General features: G+C 38.8%; 2 protein-coding genes across 2 annotated transcripts in view; both read left to right on the top strand.

The window, feature by feature from the left end:
- TBCA (tubulin folding cofactor A) overlaps positions 1-26,318 on the top strand; it is a 204,867-nt gene that overhangs the window by 71,211 nt on the left and 107,338 nt on the right. The window lies entirely within an intron of this gene.
- Positions 188-9,017, top strand: OTP (orthopedia homeobox). The gene is made up of 3 exons (XM_063296741.1): positions 188-224; positions 870-1,279; positions 8,487-9,017. The coding sequence occupies exons 1-3, from the start codon at positions 188-190 to the stop codon at positions 9,015-9,017; spliced, it is 978 nt and encodes a 325-aa protein (XP_063152811.1).

The following is a 26,318-nucleotide window of genomic DNA, read 5'->3' as shown; positions in this document are numbered from 1 at the left end:
TGCAAGAGACCCCCTTTTTAACCACACACCGAATTTTCTTTCATTTAGGCGATCTATATATAAATATATATCCATAAGCTGTAGAGAAACTATATCTATTTTAACTTTTTTCCTTTTTTTTTAAAAAAATCAACAACCAACCGCTAAAATTTGGGGGGGAACAGCTTTCGCCCTGGAGCGGTGCGCGATGCTATCACACGCCGACCTCCTGGACGCCCGGCTCGGTGAGTTGCCCCCAAGCTTCTTCCCCCCTTTCTCCCGCTCCCTCTCCTCATCCCTAGTAGCCAAGGAAGAAACCAAGGGCAGGAAATTGACAATTTGTGCCTGATTTTACCTTAATACGATCTAAATGGGCTAATTTCTTTAAAAGTAATTGTACTGTATTAAAGTTTAATTTGATTTAACATCGGCTTTAAAAAAAACAACTATGGAATATGTAGATCTAAAAGCACAATTGGGGGCCATTTCGCTTGGAGTTTTGCCCCCTGTTCCTCCCCCACCCTCCTCCTCCTCCTGGTCTTCTCCTTGGTCGTTTCCTTTCCTTTTCTTTCCTTTAAATTCTTGTTAAAGAAATGAAGACATAGATTGATTTATAATTTCAGGCGTTTATTGGGGTTTGGACAGCTGGATGTTGTTGAACCAAAGGAACTACTTTTCCCGCTCGGGCGGGAAAGGGACGGCCAGGGCCCCCATCCCGGGGCTCCTATTTAAGCGGGATGGCACTCGAGTTCCCTGGCAAGTTGGCGGTTCCCTTCCTCCCGCGTCCCCCGGGCAGGATCCCGGCTCCGGCGCTCGGCGAAGGTTGCCGCCTTGCCGGCCCTGGTGGATCCGACGCTGAAGTGTGGTGGGCCGCTGCTTTGCCTCCGCAGGGATGAAGGACGCCGCCGAGCTGCTGGGCCACCGGGAGGCGGTGAAGTGCCGCTTGGGCGTCGCAGGCTCCGAGCCCGGAGGCCACCCAGGAGACCTGGCACCCAACTCGGACGCGGTGGAAGGGGCCACGCTGCTGCCCGGAGAGGACATCACCACGGTGGGCTCGACGCCGAGCGCGCTGGCCGTGAGCACCAAAGACCCCGACAAGCAGCCCGGGCCGCCGGGAGGGCAGAACCCCAGCCAGGCCGGCCCGCAGCAGGGCCAGCAGAAGCAGAAGCGGCACCGGACGCGCTTCACGCCGGCGCAGCTCAACGAGCTGGAGCGGAGCTTCGCCAAGACCCACTACCCAGACATCTTCATGCGCGAGGAGCTGGCTCTGCGCATCGGCCTCACCGAGTCGCGGGTCCAGGTATGCGGCCAAGCCAAGCCGGCCCTCTCACCTCCCTGCCCTCCTCCGGCCTCGGTCACATCAGCCCTTCCCCCTTCCCCGGCGACGAGGGCCTCGAGGGCCTGCCAGGCCAAGGCCGGTCCCCCTCCCTAGATCCTGGCCCGAGCAATCGGGCGCAGAACAGGGAGGGTCAGAAAGGCGAGCCAAGCAAACGCTAGCCCACCGGATTTCCTAACACCCGGGAAAGAGAAAGCCGCATACACGCACCTCCAGTTGTTGCGGCCCTTCAGGTCGGGGTCTAAAGTTTGTCTGAAGTGAAAGGATAAAAAGGCATCACAGGGGACAAATGCTTTTGATTTCAAGAGCTGAATAATAATAATAATAATAATAATAATAATAATAATAATAATAATAATAATAATAGTCCCACCCACCTTGCTCCTAGCACAACGTTGAGCAGAATCGGAGGCTTTTTGCAATGGTTTTATTTTTAACAACCTGAGAATTTAGTTACTGGACTGCAACGCTAGGAAATTGGTTTCTGGTGCAACAGACTGGCACTCCCTTCCTAGACACCTTACATGATTTCACTACCACTGATTTCAGAGGGATGCGTCTCCGAGTAAGGTCCTTGGGAAAGAAAGGTTAGAGGGCTTTTTTGAGAACCTCTAAATTGACCAAAACTTTTTGTGAACGTGATAAAGGTATTTGAGAAAAGATAACATATTTGTAGAACATTTATTAAATTTGGTGCATAGCAATCAATTTGTATTCACATTAGTCTTGATCATTAATCAAGTGGATATTATTATTTTAATTTTTCTGATTCTCATACCAAATGATTTGAATTGGGTTCAATTTGTGAGTAACTCTAAAGCACTGCGCTGTCCTTAGTCCTGAACTTTTCCTTCCTTGGTTCTTTCGATCTTGGATTACACTACTTAAATTTTTTGACATCTATTTTTACTTAGATTCTAAAAAAAATAAATTTCCATGAAAAGTTTTAATCTTATTAAATGTTGCTGGGTCCAATAGAAATAGCCTTACCTTGACATAAGAAGGATGAGGAATTAAACAGAAATTTGCCAGATTTATTTCCAAACACATTTTGATACAATTGGGATATTTTCTGACTTTGCTGAGAAGACTTGTCTAATTGATTCATCGGCAACTGGAGAATGCCAAGCAAATAAATCCAGTGGAATTTTTAAACTTGCATTTAGAAATTCTTATGATTTTAAAATTTGTCTTCTGTAGATTGTCTGCTATCACACACCTATTTATTTTAAACACTTCAGAATAATAATAACCATATACTTGTTTATCTGCAAATTAGGTCTTTATTTTACAAAAATAAACAATAACCAAAAGTGTCCAATGGCTACATTTTAATGAATAAAACTTACGTCCCTTTTTTGAAATAGTACACATTTATTTTCCACAAGTGATAAGATTTAGTTAGAATATATACAAGAGACATTATTATAAATTATGTCTCAAATAAGGTTTCAGCTAAAATAACTGGATCATTTAGTTGACGACAAAATTTTAAAAAAAGAAAAAAGAAAACAAGGTCAAGTAAAACTCAGCAGATTCTGCCAAAGATTAATCATAGTAGTTTTATTACCAGAAACTTCATAAAACAAAATGCAAATATATTATGGAAATAATAATTATTCCTCTATTCTTCCTCCAACCAACAGAATTCCACAGAAAGTAAATAATAATCTTACCCCTACAAATGTTTAGTAAGAAAAAAAAGGCAATTGCACAGATTCAAATGATTTTAGTTTTATTCTCATCAATTGAAAATGAATATTACTTTTGATTTACAATCATATAGTAGAACAAAATATCCATGCACTTAAAACTTCTTAATATGGCTCTTTATAGCCACCTCAATCATGAGTTTAAAAATATAATTACAATGTAGGGATTTTTGAATCTGAAAATATCTAACAATTGCTTTTCTCCAGGTACATCTTACCTAAAGCCAATTTCCATAGACATCAAGACTTTCTTATAAGTAAGCCCAATTACATCAATTGGATTTACCTCTAAGTGAACTGCGAGCTAGGAAAAATCTCTTAATAACCTCTACATAATCCTACAGCCTCCTAATGGCTTCAGGCAGCTGAATAGAAACAGTTTAATCGAGTGGCAATTTAAATATTCTTTACAATAATGTTCTGCAGTTTAAAAAGTAATCAAATCAACATAACCTTCTTAATTAACACTTCAGAATGATTAACACTATGTAAGCATGTGCAAAAAATAAATTATGGGAAATGTATTTACTTCCCAGTTCATTGTATTCTTGCTACTTGACGAAATGGAAGAGTAATGGCTGAGTTTATGGTCTCACACCACCTTTTCGGTGTGTGGGGGCTCTACACAAATCCGGAAATGCTTCACATGCCCGCTTTTACTGCAGCAGCCCTGGATGTACCCTTAGATGCAGGAATAAATTATATCTTTTCCATTTTCTGATCTACATTTTAAAAAGCTATTCCTGCTTGTCAAGGAGGAAGCTTATTCTCCTTTATGTTACTGCTCTGCTATTCCCCCTCCCCCCCTTCTTCCCAGACTGGGTGTAATAGTAATAAAACCATTCTTTTTATAGCATGCCATTATTAGAAACCAATTTCAGAATTATTTATAACCCGGAATGGCTTATTAAGCAGCAATGTGAGAATCATGCAAATGACAGCGATCCAATGCAATATAATAAGCATAATCATTAGTCTCTTGTGCTGATTAATTAACTTTCAATATTTTATTTACATAAAAAGCAAATCAGTGAAATAACTTCTGCACAGCCCAGCTTGCCTTTCAATATTTTACACCAACCTAAAATAATGTGCAAGGGTTCCATTGACCGTGTCCCTCTGTGCTGGCCATGTCACCTGCCACATCTTAATAGGGGACAAGCTGAGAGTATTTTCTAGTTTTCTAATGGAATGAGAAATTGCATTTTCTTCCTCTCCCAGCAACTATTAAAGCGTAATGAATTCGGCCTAGAGTTCACGGCTGGCTGATCGAAATGAACCTGAGATCTGAGCTTTAATGCAGCTCTCCAGATTTCCTACCAAATCTTCCCATTAATCATCTGATGGATTCCAGTGAGATCTTCATAAAGCTTTGGGAGAAGATGGGGGGGGGGGAAGAGGGAGGGAGAGAAGGAAGGAAGGAAGGAAGGAAGGAAGGAAGGAAGGAAGGAAGGAAGGAAGGAAGGAAGGAAGGAAGGAAGGAAGGAAGGGTAATATCCTTTCCTGTTTCTTCTCCATTCATAGCTGGGGGATTTAATAGGCTATATATTTCCAAATACATTTACACTATGTCTATATTACTGTAACAGCAGGTTATCATGAAAGTAGAGTTTGAAATTGCAAACTCCATTAGACCCTCAATGCCATATTAATAGTATTGGCTGATGCAAAAGCTGAGAGGGAATTGTTGGTATGCCCATCTCAAGGCAAAGTTTCCCAAATGCCTCTGGCTAATATATTTCTAGAGCCAAGTTGGGTGAGGTGTGCTTTTTGCAAGCATCCCTCAGTTCTCACTCCCTTTTAATCTGTCATGCACCGGTTTCCAAGTGGATACATCCACATTTTCAAAAGCATATGCGCTGTTGCTCTGAAATGAGGTGATCCAGACTTGATGGAGATTCTTTTACAACCCCAGTAAACCATGACACATAAAATGATTTTGTGGCTGCCATTTAACTACTAACCCTAAAATGTAATTGAACAAAATTCTCTCCCCTCTGCTCCACATCTTCCCCTCCCTTCTATTCAATTATTATTCTTATAACATTTAGACACTTAACAGCTGTTCTTTCTTGCTAATGGTCTCAAGCACGTTTCCCAGTCTAAATAAAAGGGATTGGGAAAATATGGCTCTACTTGGGACATGCACACACGCCCAAGCCAAGGCCCAGCAAGTGTCCTGGAGATTGTTGAGATCTCAACAATGTGTTGACTCAAAAGCAAAAAGCAGCCTCATTTTCAAACAGGGCTGAAAACGAGGGCAAACCTGTAGCCCCACACTGCTCTGAAATTAACACATAAGCTCTCGAGGGAGTCATGGCATTCTTAATACATGTACACAAATCAGTGTTAAAAGATTTGGATGAAAAAATTAATGACAGAAACCGATCTGGAGTCACTACAGAAACCATCAGTTTCTCCTTCTCTGAATAGTGTCCTGACTGCCTTTTAAACAGGTGGACTATGTTTGAGAATGCAAAGTAAAACCCGTTGCTTAAGCAGCTTGCCAGTCGACAGCACCCAGGCCAATGAAAAACCAACCAACCTTCACATAAAGGAAGAAGAGACAATAGGAAAGGTCACAACGACTGGCTAAACAATAATAAATGCTGGTTAAATGTTGGCTGGTGGAGAAAGAAGGCTAAAGAGCCAGCAACACATTCTTTTCAAACAGCAATTTATGAGCAGGCTCATCCACTTAAAAACGTTAGTTGTATTTATCGATAAATACTGTATTTGAGAAGTGAATTGAAACAAACAATACAAAGCCTAAATAAGTGAAGGAAGAAAGCTAACTCAGGAACACAATTCTAAATAGGCCTATTTGTGAGTTAAATGGAGTTTGTTCAGCAATACATTTACAGCTGAGTGGAAAAATCTTATTATACTTTTTGTTATTTTAAAAATCATGGTGACAGTTTGCTTTGATATCCAGTGAAGTCTTGTTTAATTTCCAAAATCTTTTTTAAGCAAGTAAATATATTTAAGGGAGGATTTTTAAAGAATTCCTGAACTGAATGATTAAATGGAAGTGAAAAAATAAGTAATCATAGGTAACTTATGGGAAAGTATAGTAGTAGTAAATAGTAGCTGAAGCTGATGAAAGCTTGGTTAACTAAAGCATCAATGTGAATGCCTAAAACAAAATTCTCTACAACACTTGCCAGAGCAGCTTACTTGAGGTAACAATTTAATAAGCGATCTTGCAGTGTCTTAATGAAGCACTTGAGCTTAATCTCCAATTTCACAGCAAAATGAAAACTGAACTCTTTGCTTTCATTGAAATATCTAGATAGTTGGTTTCCTTAATTTCATTTTACTTAAATTCAGCCAAAGAAAATTTAAATTGCACACCTACTATATGTAAGCAATGGCCTTTCATTTTCAGTGTATGAAAATGTTTTAGTTTTCACCATAATTAGAAAATGTGAGATCTGATATAAAACAATTATGTCAATTCTCATTAAAAACTCATTTGGGGCTTCTGTTCATGGAAAAAATGGGTAGTTATTGGACAATTGGTTCAGGATACTCCTTTCTTTTAAAGCCAAACTCAGTATTTGAACATGGTGTATAATTCATTAGATCTTGGTGGAACTCATTGCATACTGTTACAGTGAGCACCGAGTCATCTTTTTCAAATAGTTACTATTTCACCTGGCTTTTATTTTCAATTGCATTATTTTAATTCTTGGGTCAGAGGAGTGTGCATTGGGCCATATATATAATGTAAATATTCTTTGGGTTATCTGGAAAAACTCACACACATGTATATATCTGAAAAACAGGATGATCCATACTGGATAAATAGTCATCTAGTCTGGAAGTCTGGATTCTTTTTAAGCAACATTCCAAAAAAAAGTTTATTCCAGTGATCTGAACTGTTGGCATTATCTATCTATCTATCTATCTATCTATCTATCTATCTAGTAGTAGGCATACCACTGATTGAAAAGACTGGTAAGTACTCATAGGTAATTGCAAATGGTACTGACATCCACCAAGTATCAATGTATGTCTCAGTACCGATTTGTTTGCTAGTCTAGGATATTTGTATGCAGCATGGCATTATGTTACTGAATCCATGGCTGAACATATGGATTTAGTAATAGTGGTGGTATGTATGACTTCCATTCTTGAGATTGAGAATTATGGATATAAAGTCCAGCATAGAAACAGGCATACATCTTCCAACCTTCCTTCTGATGTGGATTGGAATGTAAACTTCCACATTTTTAATATTACACCATTTCAGAGTGTATGTGAGAGACAACAAAAGCAGTATAGGGAACGTGCTACTAATTCTTGAACATATAATAATGGAAAGGTAGGAGTCTTATTTTGATATACTTGTTAATAGAAGTCAGTGCCAAACATGTCAATTCAATATAAGGATCACTATATAAATTTAGGTTTTTCTCCTGCAAAGTATAAGAATGCAGCTTAAATTAGCATGATTCCCTCAATCATGTTGCATTACAGCTATAGCCTAATGTGATGAAGTACCTGCTTTGATTATATTGTTTGGCTATCCTGTATTTCTGATTAGTTGATCAAATAATACTGTTGTAGCTTCAGTGGAATCAAGTACTCAGCAATAAGCTTTCATATAATCTTGCACTAGCTAGTTTAACTGAATCCTAAAACATACAGATTTAAATACAAGGGTTTGCATTATTCAGCAATGTGGAGCAAAGTAGAGTGATACTTATCTAAAGGTATTTATTTTGAAATCAGTGCTAGTGATATGCTGGGGCAAAAAATAATGATTAGATCTGTTAATGGAGTGTTACAGCCTATAAGCAACTTAAATCCAACCCCACATTTTAGTTTCTTCTTCTCTATATGCCCACCTAGCATCTCCTGAAAGTAACAAAGTTCTCAATATTTAAGCAGATAAAAGAGGTAACAACTATAGCAAATAATCCTTACAAAAATAATCTAAATGTTTATTAAATGCAATGTACACTAGTAAGGCAATGATGATGTTTGAGACATATTCTACTTCATTAAAGAATGAAATCTAAGCATTGTACATTTACAATACTAGTTCAATTTATTCTTTCCCTCGGACCATCTGTGTTTAGAACTGGCAGATGCCCCTTATTGAAAAGGGATTCTCCCTTTTTCTCCCAAAATCCCAATGGAAATATAATAGCCGCCCTTCGCTATATATTCCTTTGTTTGCTAATTGAGTAATAGTGCCCTGCTTCATACGATGTAGGAAAAAATTCCTGTCTTTTGCATAGAGGTTTCCATCTGACAACCCTAACTCTGCCTTCGGGGATTCCTCGGTCACGAAGGCCTTCCCGGGGAGCGGGCGGGCCTGGGGGGCGAGCCCTCTGCGGCTTCGCCCGATGACACCGCAGCCCTCCGTCAGTCTAACCCGGCCTTCTTCTCTCTTTTATCCGCCCTCTCTTCTCCCTTCCTCCTTCGGCGGCGGCGGCTGCTCCAAGCAGGTCTGGTTTCAGAACCGGAGGGCCAAGTGGAAGAAGCGCAAGAAGACCACCAACGTGTTCCGCGCCCCCGGCACGCTGCTGCCCACGCCCGGGCTGCCCCAGTTCCCTTCCGCCGCCGCGGCCGCGGCCGCCGCCATGGGCGACAGCTTGTGCTCCTTCCACGCCAACGACACGCGCTGGGCTGCGGCCGCCATGCCGGGGGTGTCGCAGCTGCCCCTGCCGCCAGCCCTGGGCAGGCAGCAGGCCATGGCGCAGTCGCTGTCGCAGTGCAGCCTGGCGGCGGGCCCCCCGCCCAACTCCATGGGCTTGTCCAACAGCCTGGCGGGCTCCAACGGCGCCGGCCTGCAGTCGCACCTCTACCAGCCCGCGTTCCCCGGCATGGTGCCCGCTTCCCTGCCCGGCCCCAGCAACGTGACGGGCTCGCCGCAGCTCTGCAGCTCCCCGGACAGCAGCGACGTGTGGCGGGGCACGAGCATCGCCTCCCTCCGCCGGAAAGCGCTGGAGCACACAGTCTCCATGAGTTTCACCTAATGGCGTCCCCCGCCTTCCCAGCCAGCAGCCTCTCCCAGCCGCGCCTCCCGTTTTCCCGCCCTTTTCTTCACCTCCGCCGGGCCTCCCAGCTCTGACCCGCGCGGGTCGCCTCGTTCCCGCCATTTTTTCTCCCTTTTTACCTAAAAGAGGAGGGGAAGCAACTCACCAGGGAGTCGACTCAGGATCTGAAACCAATAGGCTGGTTTGTGGGCAGAGAAAGACGCAAGCAAGCGCGCACACACGCGCTCTCCGGCGAGCACCCCCGGGCAAGCTTGTGGTGCAAGGGCGGAGAAGGAGCCAACGCGTGTCTTAATTAAGATTTAAGAAATACCTATCCTAAGGACTCAGCGGACCTCGTTTAATTTCTCTCGAAGTTCCTCCCCGGTCCACTCCGCACCCAGATCCACCCAGGAACAAAAACAATCCAGCGCTCTCCTCTGTTGGGCTTCTATTTTTAGAGAAAGCACGAGAAGAACCTGATATATGTGTTATATATATATATAATATATTATATATATATATATAATATGTAGTATATATATTGCAAGTACGCACACACGTAAGGTATATGTATATGTATATATATGCATGTGTGTGCGTATGGGTGTATGCACACATACAAATAAAATAGCCACGTTTGTTGCAGGGGTTTTGATAGGTTTTCTGGACGGGCGAGCTCGGCCTTGGGGCGGCGGCGAGAGCAGTGGCGATGACGTAAATCGTCCAGGGAAAACAGCCCATTTTGATAAGCCTTTTTAAGCGATGGGAGTGGAATTCAAACGATTTTTTTTAAGGAAACACAGAAACCTCTGCCCCTTCCCTTCCCCCCCTTCCCCCTTTGATGGGCTATTTGATTTCTAGGACGACCCAGTTTCAGCTTTGGCGTCCCTCGTTTTTTCTCTTTGTTTCGGCCGCAGCCCCGCGCCCTCTCGAAGCATCGGGCAGGCGATGCCTGGCTCACGTGGACCCGAGAGACCTCCAATCTGGCGAAGACTTTGTACAGATGAAACAAGCCGCTATTTCTCCCCCTTTTCTGCATGTGCTGGTCCAAATCCAGAGAACAGAAGCTGTTTCGAAGAATGAACCCACGGTGAAATAGGATGTTTTGTGTAGATAAAGCATTCTTGTTACATACTGGTGGATTTGTGATATGTTTTAAAAAAATACTGTCTGTGCTTATTTATTATGGAATTTTGGGTTTCTTAATAAATGTTTGAGGCTATTACAAAACCTATGATTTTACTTTTCCCGGCGAGTTGATATCACATTCATGTAAATGGATAAATAAAATCATTTGCAACACGCGGTAGTGGGAACGACGGTGTGAGATAAGAGGTACTGTAAACGAGCGAGGAAATAATTCCATTTCTTTTCAGTTTGGAAAGGGGAGAGTTGCCACACGTTTGGGAATAGTTCGCTGATTTTGCACGAAGCTATTCCTTAATTACAGTTTGAATACTTCATATGAATAAATCGTTTAATCTCTCTGTGTCAAATGACTTTTTAAAGTATAAGAAACAAGGTTATAATGGAAATAGCAGCGAGAAGTATTTGAATCTAAAACAAGCACTTGCCTGTGGGGATGCACGTGTAATGGTCATGTGGAAAGGGTTATGGCAAAGATGGCAAATGCCCAAGGTCCTTTGTACTGGTGCAGAAACATTTGCAACAAATGACATTTTTGTTGGTAAGTTCAGAGCAAAACATACTTTTTGTTCAGATCAAGCCACCATAAAGGATGCAGGGCATACAATGGAAAAAAACTCTTCAGATTTCTTACAATAAAAATAATATTGCTTGTCTATATTTCATTTTGATCATGACTCTGTGAATTGCAAAAAGAGAAGGACAGAACCCATCGTTTCTGACTACATTGCTAATAAAAAAGGGCAAAAATTAAGGTGGTAGGCTTAAACAATGCCCCACTTTTGTTTTATCTTAAGTTGACTAAAGGTTGATGGGTAGGTGAAATGAAGTTGACATGTACTTGGGGAAAACAAGGTGCATTTTCCATAGATATTTTTTCTGGCTCTGAAATTAGTGCCTGTTCCGATGGCTGAGACTTGCTGTGATGGCAGAGAAGACGCTCACTTCCCTTGCAAGCTCTCTTTGCAAAGTTGGGCTCAGAAAGGCCAGGCGAGGTTGCCAGGCACCAGGCAGAAAAGGACTCTGTCCCCTTTTAATGGGGTGCACTCACTTTGTGTCTGCCCGTCAATTACACATTTCTTAATTACACACCTGAGGATGCCCATGTCCGGAGCCTTTCACAGGAGGGCATTGCTGGCTCTCAGCGAGCATCACCAAGGAACCAAGGATTCATGTATGTATGTATGCATGTATGTATATGTATACACATACACACACACACGCCATAGGGTAATAATTTTGCCCTCCGTCCCCATACTATTTCAAGGAATCTTTCATTTCAAAATGATAACTGTTTATGGTTAAATAATGCCTCTGAAAAAAGGTGTCTAATTAATGTGAGGTTTCTGATGCAGCATTTAAACAGCCATCACAAACACTAAAAATATTCAAACACAAGCAACCATTCCAAAAATAAATTCTGAAAACTCCCTATGCTTCAAGCAAATATATTACCCCTTACAATACTCCTGATGACCCCTCTATTGCATTAGAAAATGGTTACTCTTGAAGTTTTATTATGCTTTGTCAAACTGAAAACAGCATCTTTATCCAAACAATGAGTTGAATGTTTCTAATGATTTTAATTAAACATGCAGCATCAGAGGCAATTTGGTCTTGAGTATATATTTAGAAGGAATTTTTTTTGCTTTTTTTTGAATTTTGTAATCACTTTTATGTTCTGCTGAGCCAGGATCCATTTACTGGTGTACTTGATCTCTGTATTTTTCTATACTTCTAGCTTCTGCTAGGAATCTCTGATGGATTGTAAATAATAGCATATATTTGAATATTAACCTTTAACATAATAGTGATTTTGAAACACAATAAAGAGCTCTTATTTAACCAGTTCCCCGTTTGGTATTTCCCTATAAAGAGGCCATCTTTCTAGCCTGCCTTTTGTCTTTTAATTTAGATCATAGTATCCTTACTGTGTGCTTTATTCCATCTTCTTGTCTTTTATCTACGTTTAATGTATTTTTTAAAATAAAAGACCATCCCCGCTTCTTCAGATCTTGTTTGTGTGATGTTGTTGAATTAAGAAAGGTCCTAATTCTGAGCAGTTCTATTAACTGCTTTTGACACAGATGAAATCTAGTTTTTGAGAATTAAAATGGCTATGATGGCAGACTTAGGGCATGTCTGTTCAGGGCTCTGGCATTGCTTCAAGAGCAACATCACCCCTTGTTCTCACACCATTGATGCAGATAGGCAGCTGAGCCAGTTTTCTTCTAGTTCAGCTGTGAAGCAGTTCCAATTGCAACACTTCTGTGTTTTCCTTTCCTTGAAACTGTTAACCTGCTGTAGCATTCTGGTGTCCTCACACTGTGCTTCAGATCGGTTTTGCAGCTAGTGACCTGTTTGTTTGTTATTTTATTGTTTTGTTTCAGCCTTCCACCACAAAAGCAAACCCAGTGGGAAGCAGAGTGCCACCCGGAGTCCAATTGGTGAGCTCCCTATAGATCAGCAGTAGGGACTGCTGGCTGGTTCATCATGAGTTCTCACATTGGCTGCAGTGAAGACAATTGTGGGTCCTTATGTGATGAGTTCAGAAGGTTTGAGGAGTGACAATGGTGACCCTGTGTGGAAGTCTCCATAGCTATTAGGAAACTGCTACCAAGTAATGTCTAAAATTAAGCTACGAGATCCCAACTAAATTCTAACTTCAGCTATGGAAGTACCAGCCAAGGTCTAAGGCAAGTAGCTGTTCCTTCAGCCTGTGAGCTTCCTAATGAGGCACAAGAACACCTTGAGCTACTCAACAAAGAGCTGCCTCCAGACACGGTTCTTTGACCAGCATTTTTACATAATGTATCTTTTAAATGAATGCATTATTTTCATGTAGAAAATGCTTAGGTTCATAATTAAAATACTGAAGATGTGCACCCAAAAAAGTAGCACATGAAACAGTCTTCAGTCCCCAACCCCAAATTTGCAATATGGAGGTAATGATATAGATTGCGTTATTAAGTAATATTGATAATAGTGTTTTGAATGCCTTTATCTTTATATCTAAAAGTTAGAATAACCCAACCTACAAGCCAGCTAAGTCACAGGCATTGTTAAACTATAGGCAGAATTAGGCAATATTCATAAGAAAATTCCACTGAAATCAGTAGTGATATTGCTATATTAGTAGAGCCAGTTTGGTGTAATGGTTAAGGCATCAGGCTAGAAACCAGGAGACCATGAGTTCTAGTCCTGCCTTAGGCACAAAGCCAGCTAGGTGACCTTGGGCCAGTCACTCTCTCACAGCCCTAGGAAGGAGGCAATGGCAAACCACTGCCATGAATACTGCAAGGATTGGTCCAGGTAGTCATCAGGAGTCAACACTGACTCAAAGGCACAAATATATTTATATTTATATTTATATTTATATTTATATTTATATTTATATTTATATTTATATTTATATTTATATTTATATTTATATTTATATTTATATTTATATTTATATTTATATTTATATTTATATTACTGTATGTTATTTAAGACTGAAAAGTATATTAAAGTCAGCCAGCTGGTTTAAAGCAGCGTTCCTCAATCTGGTCCCTCACAGAAATGTTGCGATTAGAATTTCAGAACTCCTAACTGGCCTGACCAAGAGCCATAGTAGCTGAGAATTTTGGCTATAGTAGTCTCAGCACATTTGAAGGATATCAGATGGGAAAAGGCTCTTTCTGAAGTTTGGTGCTTCAACCTATCTAAGTATTTAATCCCACTGATGCCTGTTCTGGATATGTGCACATGGACTGCAGTGTTCCTTGTGTTAATTTAAAAATGCATTTAAATGTCATGAACATGTCTATACATTCAAAAAATGTAGGACTGAAATAATTGTAACTCTTGTTTGAATAAAACTGTCTTTATACCAGTTCCTAAGTACTGTATTCCAAAGAACTGAACCAATGGCAACTACATACTGATGATATAGTTGTATTATTAACACAAACGAATTATGCCAATATGGGAATAGAGGTGATCCTTAAATATTCTGTTTCCATTCATCCATCTGAAATGTGGGTAACAGGATCATTTCATGTTTAGAAGATCTGTTCATATCTGCCAGTTGCTTCTTTCCAAAATGTAGCAAAGATTGTTTACAAATATGTTAATTTTTAAGTGCGACAGGTTTATGATGTACAGTAGCTATGCAGCAAAACAAAACCTTCAAAAACTTTTTAAAACCCCCAACCATATGCTTTAAGACAGTAGGTTGAGATGAAAACTTAAAATGGAGTGGGGTGAAAATACTGAGACAAAAGTAGAACTTCTTTCACTAATGGAAAATTCTAAAGCGTCGTAAAGACATTTAATTATCATCCTTCCCAAATATCCATCATATTATCAAGAGTTTAATGAAAAATGTTGTGCTGGTTCTGAATGAAGTTCCTTGGCTTCATGCAAGCATTTGTTTCCATGGCAATAGATGTTTGCCTTAGATGAAGGCCTGGAAATTAGTGGAACCAGATGATCTAGGGTACTGGAAATGCTTGCTTCCATCTATCATAGGAAAAACGATGCACTTATATCAGGAATGTGGGGAGAAAAATGGTGAGTGCAATGTACTGGTAATTTTTATTGTGCCAAGTGCCTTACAAATGCTACCTCATATGCATCTACACTGACAACAATATTGTATGGTCATTAATTTATGGTTGAGGTACATCATAGCTTGCTCAGGCCCTCAGAGTTAATAGCTAGAAACTTTCATGCTTGATCTTAGTATGATTTTTTGTTGTTATTAATAAACATACATAATTAATAAGCACTCTGTGCTACTAAATAGGAGCCAGGCATTGCATCATTCTGAAAGGCTACTTTGTACAAGGCTACCACACTCAGGGAGTCTGCCTTTAACTACTTGTGGTGTTTTAATGTGATAAATAATTCAGTTTTCCTAATCTTGCACATTTTGATGATCTATAGTAGCCTTTACTTTTGATATGTTAGGCTAAACTCTTCTGAGCTACGAACAGTGAAAATATTTCAAATACATAAATGAAGGCACTTCATGCTGGAATTAGCAAGTAATATATTGGTGTACTGTATATCATCATACAATGATTTCATCATTGGGTTTCTGTGCATTTACATGTGGTAGCAAGAACAATTGATCATGCCTTTCCATAATTTGAGGATGGTATACTGTACGCAGATGCAGCTAAGAACTTGTATTCAACGTTGTCAGATGAAGATATCCCTAGATCTGTTTCACATTTTGCAGTACTGAAAAGGTCCTGAAATTTCTGATCTCAAGAATATTTGGGGTATATCTGGCTGTAAATAAGTCACTGCTTTTAAACTATTAACCACCAAAGCATTCTTACACCAATCAAATCAATATAATAAACAAACAAACGATCCCTCCTATATTCGATCAAGAGTGGTCAACCTTTTGATGTTTGGAGGATGGCTGCAGGGGGTGGCATAATAATGTATAGTGTATGCGGTTGTGTCACATACTTGGGAAAGGACAAGATTTTAATTTTTGACCTGAATTTTGGTAGTCTATTTTGTGGCTACAATTTTTATGAGTCTCCATGATGCTGCTGTTCCAGTAATAGACATCAGAGGGTACTCTAGGAACTCCAAAATTAGGCTTGGTAGATTTAGAGAGCACCAGGGCTTCAGATTGTCCACTCCTATATTGTGCATCAGGTTTTGATGTGAAGATCCCAGAGATCCATTCCCACCAATAAGTTTACTGAATAGCCTTGGGTAGAATGCTTTCTTAGCTCCTTTTCCAAGGAGCTCAGCAAAAGTGATCTCTCCGGATTCTTGTGAGAACAAACAAGACAAAGTTTCTAATACAGCTCTCCTCCCATACAACTAAACATACATAATGATGAATGGTCACTCTTGGGATATTCAGATCATATATCCAGCCAATGTAATGAGCACTGATGTGCAGATATGAAAATAAATGCAGATAGAAATGCCTCTGAATCAGCACTGTGTTGGCCTCTGCATGTCAAACTCCCTTGCTGGACTGGAATAAAAGACTACAGTGCATTACCTATTAAGAGTGCTTTAGAAGTAACTTGACAATACAAAGCAAATACATATATTCATCCAACACACAAAATAAATTTATATTTAGCCCCCTCCCCCAGCTCTCAGTATCAGTGTGTTTTACTGTTTGACCGGGCTTGCATTTACTCAACCCATTTGCCCGCCTTAGCTTACACTGACAGTGTTAATCCAATTCAGGTATTAGTGAATATATATCGATTTATTTCCATGCCAGCATGCCTCCAAATACATTTGCTCTCCTTTAAATATTGCCTCACCCCAAACACCTACAGATGGCTACATAATTAAGCAGACACTATTATTTACTTTTAGTAGTACATCATTTTCCTTCTCTTCCTTCTCTATTACTTCCTCCTCACGAGAATGTAAAATCCCTTCTCTTTACTGTAGATCTGGAGAGTTGCACTAAAAATCATTGACCCATTTACCTTCTCCTTCTTTCTGTTTGACAAATGATAATCCGGGGGATCTAACTAAGTTGGTAAAGCAGTGAAGGATTATACTGGAATATTTCTTGTCATCACTTCCTTCTTGATAGTTCTGTAAGAGGCTTTAGTGGATAATAATTACTAGTTGCAGAAACTTTGGAAAAGAGACACTATGGAATAGATTATGCTACTTTAGTATCACTGGCAATAAATCTCTCCACTAGCACAAAAAAAAAGCAAAAAAAAGTATTAATTTGTATTGTGCACCTTAAATCTTCATGTTCAGAATAAAAACCTCAAATCATGAAAATGTTTCTTGCAGCAATGAAGGGATGGTAGTTAACCTGTCAGATGAAAGTGTGTAACCTTTTTCTGCTCCTTTTCATGACAAAGATGATCTCAGCTGAGAACATTTATGTGAAGAAATAGAACTATGGCATGGAGAGATGCTTGGATCATTAATCCTGGCATCTACTTCCTACAGAGTTCTTTGATTAGTGCAATTCATTCACTGGATGCTTCAGAGTAGTTATTTCCTTCATCTGTTACTATTGTTAGGTTCACAAAGTTCAGACTAATCTGAGGCAGAAGCAATCTTTATTAGTAAATTAGTAATACAGATTCTCCTAACAATGCGGCATAAATACCTCATCTAAAAAACTGCAGCCATTCCTTCTTAAATCCTAATGCAAGTTACAGCCATCTTCAGAAGAACTAAAGGGACGTGGGTGACTAGGCATGTATTTAGCATATTATACGAAGGTTATAAGCCATCTTTGTATATATTACACTACAAAACTGTTACATTTTATCTGGTACTAACATATATCATGTCCATGTGTGTCAGTAATTTTTTTTAAAAAGTATTCCTTTTAATTATTTTAAGAAACAGAGGATGAAAGGCATAATATACAGAGACATTATGGTATCTGAATGGTCCAATTAATTTAAATAGGGTTAGTTTCAAGTGAGTTGTGCTCATAAAAATATTTCATTTTGTTTAACATGGTAAATAATGCCAAGTATTTAGTGGCTAAAATTCATGCACTAAGCAGTTGATACATGTTGAGAATAATGCTAGATTCCAATCCCGCATGTTTTCTCACAATTGAATAACAGCTTGATCCCTCCAGAGACCTCAAGACAAAACACCATCTAAAGTTACTCATCATCTACCCACCTTCATTCTCACCGTCTCTCTGCCCGTTCTGTGCCAGCTGATCATTCCCTTCTGTTGCCTTTTGCCTCCCGTCAAGTCCCTCCATAAAAGCTGATCTCACTAAATTATACTTTAGGGTTGCTTTTGGCACTGTCCCAAAAGTTCTCCCTCAAATTTTCCTCATTTTGTCTTGTTTTGTAAGCCAGTGTATTTTACATTCAGAACAATGACACTGAGTATTATTTTAATAGTTTCATAATTTGCATCTTTGTATTAAATTTATACAATATATTTGTTAATTTATGGCATCTTTAAACATATTTACAGTAAGAATTCCATACTTTTGCAATCCACAGTTTATTAAGCTGTAATGCCTAAACAGAGGGCCAGTTTGGTGTAGTGGTTAAGGCATCAGGTTAGAAACCAGGAGACCATGAATTCTAGTCCTGCTGTAGGCATGAAGCCAGCTGGGTGACCTTGAGCCAGTCACTTTCTCTCAGCCCTAGGAAGCAGGTAATGGCAAACCATTTCTGAAATCTTGCCAAGAAAACTGAAGGGACTTGTCCAGGCAGTCACTGACTGAAAGGCACCCCCCTCCCACAAAAGCCTAACAGTCTATATGTTATCTGTTGGCATTTTTAGAGTTTAAAATGTTTCCTTTTGTATTTTATTCTCTGTTAAAGGGTACTCTTTTGAAATGCATTGAGAAACAAAAGATACTAATGGAGCTTCTGTTCCAGATTTGTATTGAGTTGGTAATTAGTAAAAAAAATTACCCCGGTATATTTTTACTACAGATTTAGATCAGGTAGAAAATCAATGTCATTATCATGGATTATACCAATGGAGCCTGGAAGCTACAGTTTTATGAAGCTGCTCAGAGCTTACAGTATATCTAGGCAATTAAGCTAGGTATTGATAGTTTATATGGTAAACATGGTCTCATTTCATTGTGACATCTCACATTACAGCTATTTTGTATTTCAGTCATTGAGCTTATTTTTAATATATCAAAAGTCTCAGGTTCAGACCCCAGTATATCTAGTTAGGGTAGAAAAATGTGTACTGCAAACCCCGAAGAGCTGTTTTCCATCAACAACAACAATATTGGACAGAATAGACCTATGGCCTGACCTTTGTTTTACAGTTCCTTGCAGTCTTGTCCCCTATGAATAAATGTCTCATTTTGATTATGAAAATCCCTTAATCCTGTGCAGTCAGATATATTATCATTTTCATAGTAATACATTTGAGAATGAACTTACTTTAATGTTTATATTTTGAAGAATAATGGTTCTCTTGCTCCATCAGTCCTAGAAATTCTCTACATTTTCAAAACATGTACTGATTTTTAGATGCTGGAATGGCCACTCTAAAGCTAGATTTTTAGTAATAATGATAGTGTCAAGTCCTGTTGAAGGTAACTAGAGCAACAGTGGGGGGTTTTAAAGGATTCTTGACAATATTTTGGAAAGCAGGGACATGCAACAAGGAACCTCCAATATTTTGTATCAACAATCCTTTGCCTTTTACTAGGCTTGCAATTATTTGGAGTTGAAGGCCAAAATATTTGGAGAACTCTAGGGTCTTCATCTCTGAAATAAACTCTAGTTAGCATAAAATCCATGAAATTAACCTGCAGATCTGTCCTTGATTGGCAGTGATGCATTTGCTGAGTTGTAACATCTGATTCAAAAGCTTCCTACAATTCATCGATTGGTCATATTCAGCTGTGTTGATTCAATGTGCCAAATGAAAATGTGCTAGGATACAAATGTCAATCTGCTTAAGAATTACATCAAATGTCTCCTAATGTTGCCCTTTGCTCTATTCTGTGCTACCACTGGCCTTTGCCAACAGCATCAATTTATTGCATCATTTTATTCTATGATGTTTTAATTTTATTTTGTGCTCTTTTAGGGATTTGGAACTATAGGTTTGGTAATACATGTAGTTTTATAATACATTTTATGTATTGAACTGAATGTTGCTTGGTGGCTCTTTTCACATAATCTGCACATATGGCCATTCTGTTGAGCAGCAATAGATATATGATAGATAGATAGATAGATAGATAGATAGATAGACAGATAGATAGATAGATAGATAGATAGATAGATATCACTGTTATGGTGAAACATCTTCACACAGGTTTTCCATTGCATGTGTTTTCAGCAAGAGAGTGATCTTTGACTGTCATTGCTAGAGAGGTGGGTCATGCATAGACATTTAGAGGAAAAAGTGTATGTAGCCACTTAAATCATGTATTATATGGACATTGTTTATTAGGCTTTTGCTACAAGTTCTTTGCTGGGATTTTGTTTCAGTACCACAGACTTGGGGGCATCTGTGAGGTTGTGTATATGTTAAAAAAGTCAAGGTGGTGGTAGCAGCCATATAATTGAAATCCAGCTCCCTTTCTACATGTGTTAATGTCACACATGCATACAGAAGTCTGAGACTTTGATCATGTTGCCACAATCACTATCTTGATACTTTTACCCCTCACAGATGCTGCTGGCCAAATTCGTTTAGATACTATATAAGTCCCAAACCATAGATTAAATTTAACATCTTCTTCCAAGATATTAAGGCTAAAAATAAAAATGTACTGTATTATGTATTTTTTGAAAGGCATGATCAGGAGGAAACCAAGTAGTCCCTAATGTATTTTTATCATCAAGAATCTGGTTGATTGAGGCAGGTATACTTTTAATAAGCAAACAAATCTTTTTTTAAAAAAAGAAGTTGCAGGCTGCTTTAAGGACTGATAGCCAAAATTGATAAATGAGGATTTCTGCACATTCTCATATATGCATATTCATAAATGATGACCAGGAAGTTACTCTACACATGTCAAAAATTTACTGTAGATACTGTACGTCCAAGATCTGAATATAGGTACAGATCAAACCATTTGCTATGCTTGCCACCATCACATTCTGCAAAGTACTCTAAATCTCACAGTGACTGTCTAAAATCTTAGTAGATAAATGTATTACTAGGTCTTGTTACCTGATATCTTTTCATTGTAGATACTGGGCACCCAACCTGGAAACTTCTATATGACAGATATCCCTTGAGTGCCATGGCATAAACTACATTCGCAGTGCTGTTGACTGCTGTGGTGGATTTCAGTAATGCTGCTGGTTCTCAGGAAGGAGGGAGCACATTCCAAGGAGGAGGGCAAGATAAAAGGAGACACAGTCGAAAAATGGAATGTGGGAAAACTAAGAGGTTCAAAATGGCCCCACCCTAGAGCCTTCCCAGCTTATTTACCCTTAGGTTAGGTAGAGTAGCTTTAGTCTGGCGAGATTCTGTCTATATGGTGTAAGCAAATAAGGAACTGAAGTTTGGCTGGATTGATTCTCTGAAGTTTTTGGGCTGGGCCTGACAACAGCTTCATATTGTAGTCACACAGTTCTTCAGATTCTGGACTATAATTGCCATCTGTCCTATATGTTTTGCAGGCAGATTTTTCCCTTTCCTTATTAAAAGAAATAAACATTTAGCTCTTTCCAATGCAAAATTATTAGCAACTAAGCAGTCCATTATTTTCATTTGAATCAGTTCTTCAGTGTCTTTGGAATAAAGCTAGAATTATAAATGTAGCTTGTTTGGGGAGGTTTTTAATTATAGATTAAAGTGCAAAGTTCAAAAGTTCTCTTACCCACTGCAGATGGCATATTCTGAGCAATCATACAACTTTTTAAAAAACAAGATGAAGTTGTAAAATGTTCTCGTTTTTTTCCCACTGTACTTTCAATTTCAGTGAAAATGCAGTAATTAAACCTGCAGTACAATAGCTCTCAAACCTCCATGTGCCTTTACACCCACATATCCCTCCCCTTGCCTGCACTCTCTGGATAATAAATCCTTATGAAAGCTGCTGCTGTGACCAAGATGAGTTGTGAAATTGTTTAATAATGTCGGCTTAGATGGTGACATCACTTTTGGAGTTATTTATTTGTTACCATACCACCATTATTGTATGGCGGTAGGAAAATCAACATAAAACAAACCCGAGTGGAAGAAATATATAGTGTGTGACTAAGGAAAAGATATTTATTTATGAGAAGCCAAAAATCAGGGGACAAGTGAACAACAGCTTCGTTATCCTTCTTTTAAAATTTATATTTATTAAGAATTTTATATGAAGTTAAAGACAAATCTAAAGAAAAAGAAAGGAAAGAAAGGAAAAGGTGCAAGAAAAGAAAAAAAAAGAAAAGAAACTAAAGTTATGAAATAATAATGACTTCCAACCTTCTGTTCAACAGATAATTACAATCTTATAATCTTCCCTCCCACTTAGATATTATACAATTCCCTTCAACCTGACTTAGTCCACATCTTTTTTTAATCCTCAAACCCATAAATCATCATATCATTTTTTTCTTCTTTCAGCAAAAAGACCATACAAGGTTTCCAGTCTTTCAGAAAAGTTTTTGTTGTTTTTTCTCTGACCAAACAGGTCAGCTTTGCCATCTCAGCATATTATGACATTTTCACAATCCATTCCTCCATTGTGGGAATTTCATTGTTCTTCCATCACTGCACATACAATAATCTTGCTGCACTTACCATATACAAAATCAATCTGCCACGAGTCTTTTCTAATTCATTACCCGTAAGTCCCAATAAGTTCTGGTTTCTTCAGAATATTTATCTTTAAAATCCTTTGCATCATCATATTAATTTGTATCCAAAATTTCTTAGCTTTCTCACAATCCCACCATGTAAACAGCTTCTTTATCCTAAGATAAAAGCTATCCAAAACATAGCAGTTATTTTTAATGCATTTTTTCCTGTGCCATCTTTACTGCAACAGCTCATGTTGGCATGAGTTGAATGTATCCAACTTTGGTATCTCAGGGATCTCAGAAGTTAAGAATGTGAAATGAAACCTGCTGGATCACTCTGAAGGCCCATCTAATCTAATTCTTGTTTCTTCATATAATGACCAACCAGATGCCTCTTGGGAAGCTAATGGGGCAATAGATATCTTCGTCTCCTGTTCCTTAGCACTCATCAAAGATGCTTAATGTGAGATCCTCAGAATTATTAATGCTTCTCATTTGCCCCTTCCACTTCAACCTCATTATCATCTTTCCAAACATACTTATGTATCCTTCTCAGCAGCTTCATCATACTCTTCCTAAAGCTGACCCCTAATTCCAGCTGGGATTGGCCAGTTGTCAAGAGCAGATATTAACCAACTTATCTGTGTGCTGTTTTTCCTTCATGAAAATTGGCAGGGTTTAGACTACTAGCTTAGTACAGTTCATTGCTGCAAACCATGTCAGTTATCTTAATGGCCCCCATTACTGAATCTGCAAAACAAGTGGCCAATGAATTATCATTCAGTGACTATTCTATTACCCATAAGCAAAGGAAATTAGGCTAAGATTAAGGCATTATTTAATTGGTTAGCTAGGTTTCAGGAAGAATTTTTTTAATACATAAATTATTCAAATAATTCATATGATAGTATTGTAGGAATATAAAGAAGATGTATCTAGTACAATTCCTGCAAAAAAGGGCTTCTTTATATTACAAAATTATAAGCCCAACTTCCCAGTTAAAATTATGTTAAAAATAAATTAAATATGAAGCAAACATGGTGCATGTCTTAGTTAAAGCTTCATCTTGAAGCCACATCATAAAAATTTAATCCTAATTCTAATAACACTAGGGGTGGAAAAAAATTACTACCAGTAGTAACAGATGTGAAATTACATTAGATAAATATAATCATTAGTTTCAGTCTCACCCTGGTTAATTTGTTTGTGGAAATGTGTAACCCATTATTCATTAGGTAATTTTTCACACATTGATTGGAAAGCCATGTCGAATTGTGATCCCAGCACATTTGGGCTTACCTATCTCACAGTGAACTGTATGGCTTACAATAGTGGAAATAGGGGACAAAATGTTTATCTCAGGCTGATTTTGTGCCAATAAATAAAGTAAATCAATAGCCAGTGAAGTGTGAACAACATTTCTCTGCTGTATAATATGGTTTTGGGGGCAATTTGACATGCTACAAGGGGAAACAAGGGTCTCGAACAGAAAGGTAATAAAAGCAAATCATGCTGGTAACAGTTATTGAAGTCCTGTGTTTTTCTATACTTGGACAGTTTTAGGATGTGAAAAATAATGCTCATAAAATTACGAAAACAGAGACACTCCCAAATATATAAGCTTATTAGATCTTATTTTTATAAGTTATAATGAATGAAAGTGATGTTCAATGGGAGCCTTTTATAAATGAACCTAATCCTTAAACAAAGATTCTTTTCCCCAATGGGATTTCACTTTCCATTTCTGATACATTTAAAGGCGATCTGAAAAATGCTTGCTAGTTTGATCTTGGGTAAATTCAGAGGAACAAGACTTCTGCAACTTTATCAGAATTGACTAGACTTGCATGAGAAATGACAGTTAAGGAGAATATTTCATTGCAGTATTTTGACAGGAATTTTTTGGTCAGTGAGAGTATTAAATATTGAAAGCTACACAGAAAGGAAAAATGTTTCTTAATCACACTTATTTTACAGCAAAAGTGGCTGACCTTTTTCTTTTGAAGGTTACATGCCTTGAGAAGAAAACTGTCAGAAGCTATATCAAGGTAAGGTAAAAAAAAGCCAAAATGGCTGCTATGACAATGTGATGAAAGCTCTGCTTTGTGTGTGTGTGTGTGTGTGTGTGTGTGTCATACACTACTTTTTTCAGCCATGTTGCCTGTAGACACCCTGCTTTATGGGTTGCTCTGCCTTGCTGTATCAATCAGTCAATCTTTATTCAGTCATAGACCAGCAAATAAAACAAAATCACAATTAATTAGGATAAAAAGAGAAACACATAAAATTCTAAAATATCTAAGAAAAATTAGGGGAGATGCTATGACGTATTGTGCAAACTATAGAATAGTACTTGGCTGTGGTCAACAAAATAAAATCAGATTGATCGGATAGTAACAACTTAAGATAAAACAAGTCAGAACAACCAGGATGTTTAGTGTAGCAAAGTCTGGTCTGCAAGCTTGAAAATGATCTTTGAATGACTTGCAATTTGAAAGACAGCCATGTATCTGAGATACTTTGAAACCTGAGTATCTTTTCCTCTTTTACAAGTAGAATATAAATATTATACAAGAATGGCTGATATAAATGAAATTTGACTGGGAAAATGGAAATTTTCTACTGTAATTAAATGATTGCCATTCCTTTACTGGGTGATCTTTGCCAGTTCTCTAACTCATGATTCCATAGCACAAGCAACAGACTAGCTGCAGTTGTGAAAACAGACATGACCCATTGATAGGGCTTTCTTATTGTATCATATCAGATGCAGAATTTGAATCATGAGCCTCTGAGTGTGTTGAATGTCCCCTGCTTTTTTACTGAGTAATGTATGTGTACAAGAGAATCACCACAGCTTAGTATGGTGATATTTGGATGTTATGTTGTTAATTTTAAAAAAAGTTTTGAAGGAGTCAGTTTAGGCCATCAGATCCAACTTCAGTGCAGAAATCTAAATTAAAGCATCCCTAATAGATGGCCACCCAGCTATTTTTGAATACATCCAACGAAGTGGAGATGAGTGTTTCTCTGATGTTTGGTTTTACTGTTAATCTACTCTTACTATTGGTTAAAAAAAAAGTGAAAGGTGCAAGTACTAAGTCGTGTCTGACCCTTTTGGGGGGATGCCGCTTTTGCGACGTTTTCTTGGCAGACTATAGCGGGGTGGTTTGCCATTGCCTTCCCCAGTTGTCACCTTCCCCAGCAAGCCGGGTGCTCATTTTACTGACCTCGGAAAGATGGAAGGCTGAGTGAACCTGAGCCAGCTACCTGAGAGAGAATCCAGCTTCCACTGGGATCGAACTCGGGTCGTGGGGAGAGTTTTGGTTGCATTACTGCTGCCTACCACTCTGAGCCACACGAGGCTCTTACTATTAGGATGTTTTTTTTCCAAACATTCAGCTATAATCAGGGCTGTGACTGAGGGGCCAAGCGGGGCATGTACTTCAGGCACCGCATTGGGGGGGGGTGCCAAAATGAGTGCTGGGGGGGCACCAAAATGGGTGTGGACTCCACATTTTCCCCGGATGACACAGACCCTAGTTGCAGCCCTGGCTATAATATGTAACTCAGTCCATTCTTCTGAACATTGACAGATGACAGCTTGAATCCTTTTTCTATATGAACCCTCTTCAGATATTAGAAGATGCTACCATACTTCCCATAAGTGTCCTGAGGCTAAACTTACCTAGATCTCTCAATCTCTCCAGAGACAATTTCATTCTCGACACCCTGAGCTTCCTGTTGCTTTCTTCTAATCCTCTGATCATCTTTGTTGCTCTTCTTTGAATCTAGTTTTTCTGGTTTGTACTGTATCCTTCTTAAAATGGGTTGCCCAGAACTGTTCCACGTCACTTCAATTCTGTAAATGATATTACAGCCAAAATGGTTTTGGCCATGAAAGACTTGTGCGACAATTCTGTTACTGAATGCCTTCTGAGATGCAAAGAAC

This window comes from Candoia aspera, chromosome 2 (genome assembly GCF_035149785.1).
Source record: "Candoia aspera isolate rCanAsp1 chromosome 2, rCanAsp1.hap2, whole genome shotgun sequence".
Classification (NCBI taxonomy): Eukaryota; Metazoa; Chordata; class Lepidosauria; order Squamata; family Boidae; genus Candoia; species Candoia aspera.
This window is presented reverse-complemented; position numbering and strand designations above follow the sequence as displayed.

Coding starts and splice junctions, on each gene's coding strand:
- OTP (XM_063296741.1), top strand. CDS start 188: ATGCTATCACACGCCGACCTCCTGGACGCCCGGCTCG. Junction 225..869: donor CCTCCTGGACGCCCGGCTCG/GTGAGTTGCCCC, acceptor TTGCCTCCGCAG/GGATGAAGGACGCCGCCGAG. Junction 1,280..8,486: donor TCACCGAGTCGCGGGTCCAG/GTATGCGGCCAA, acceptor TGCTCCAAGCAG/GTCTGGTTTCAGAACCGGAG.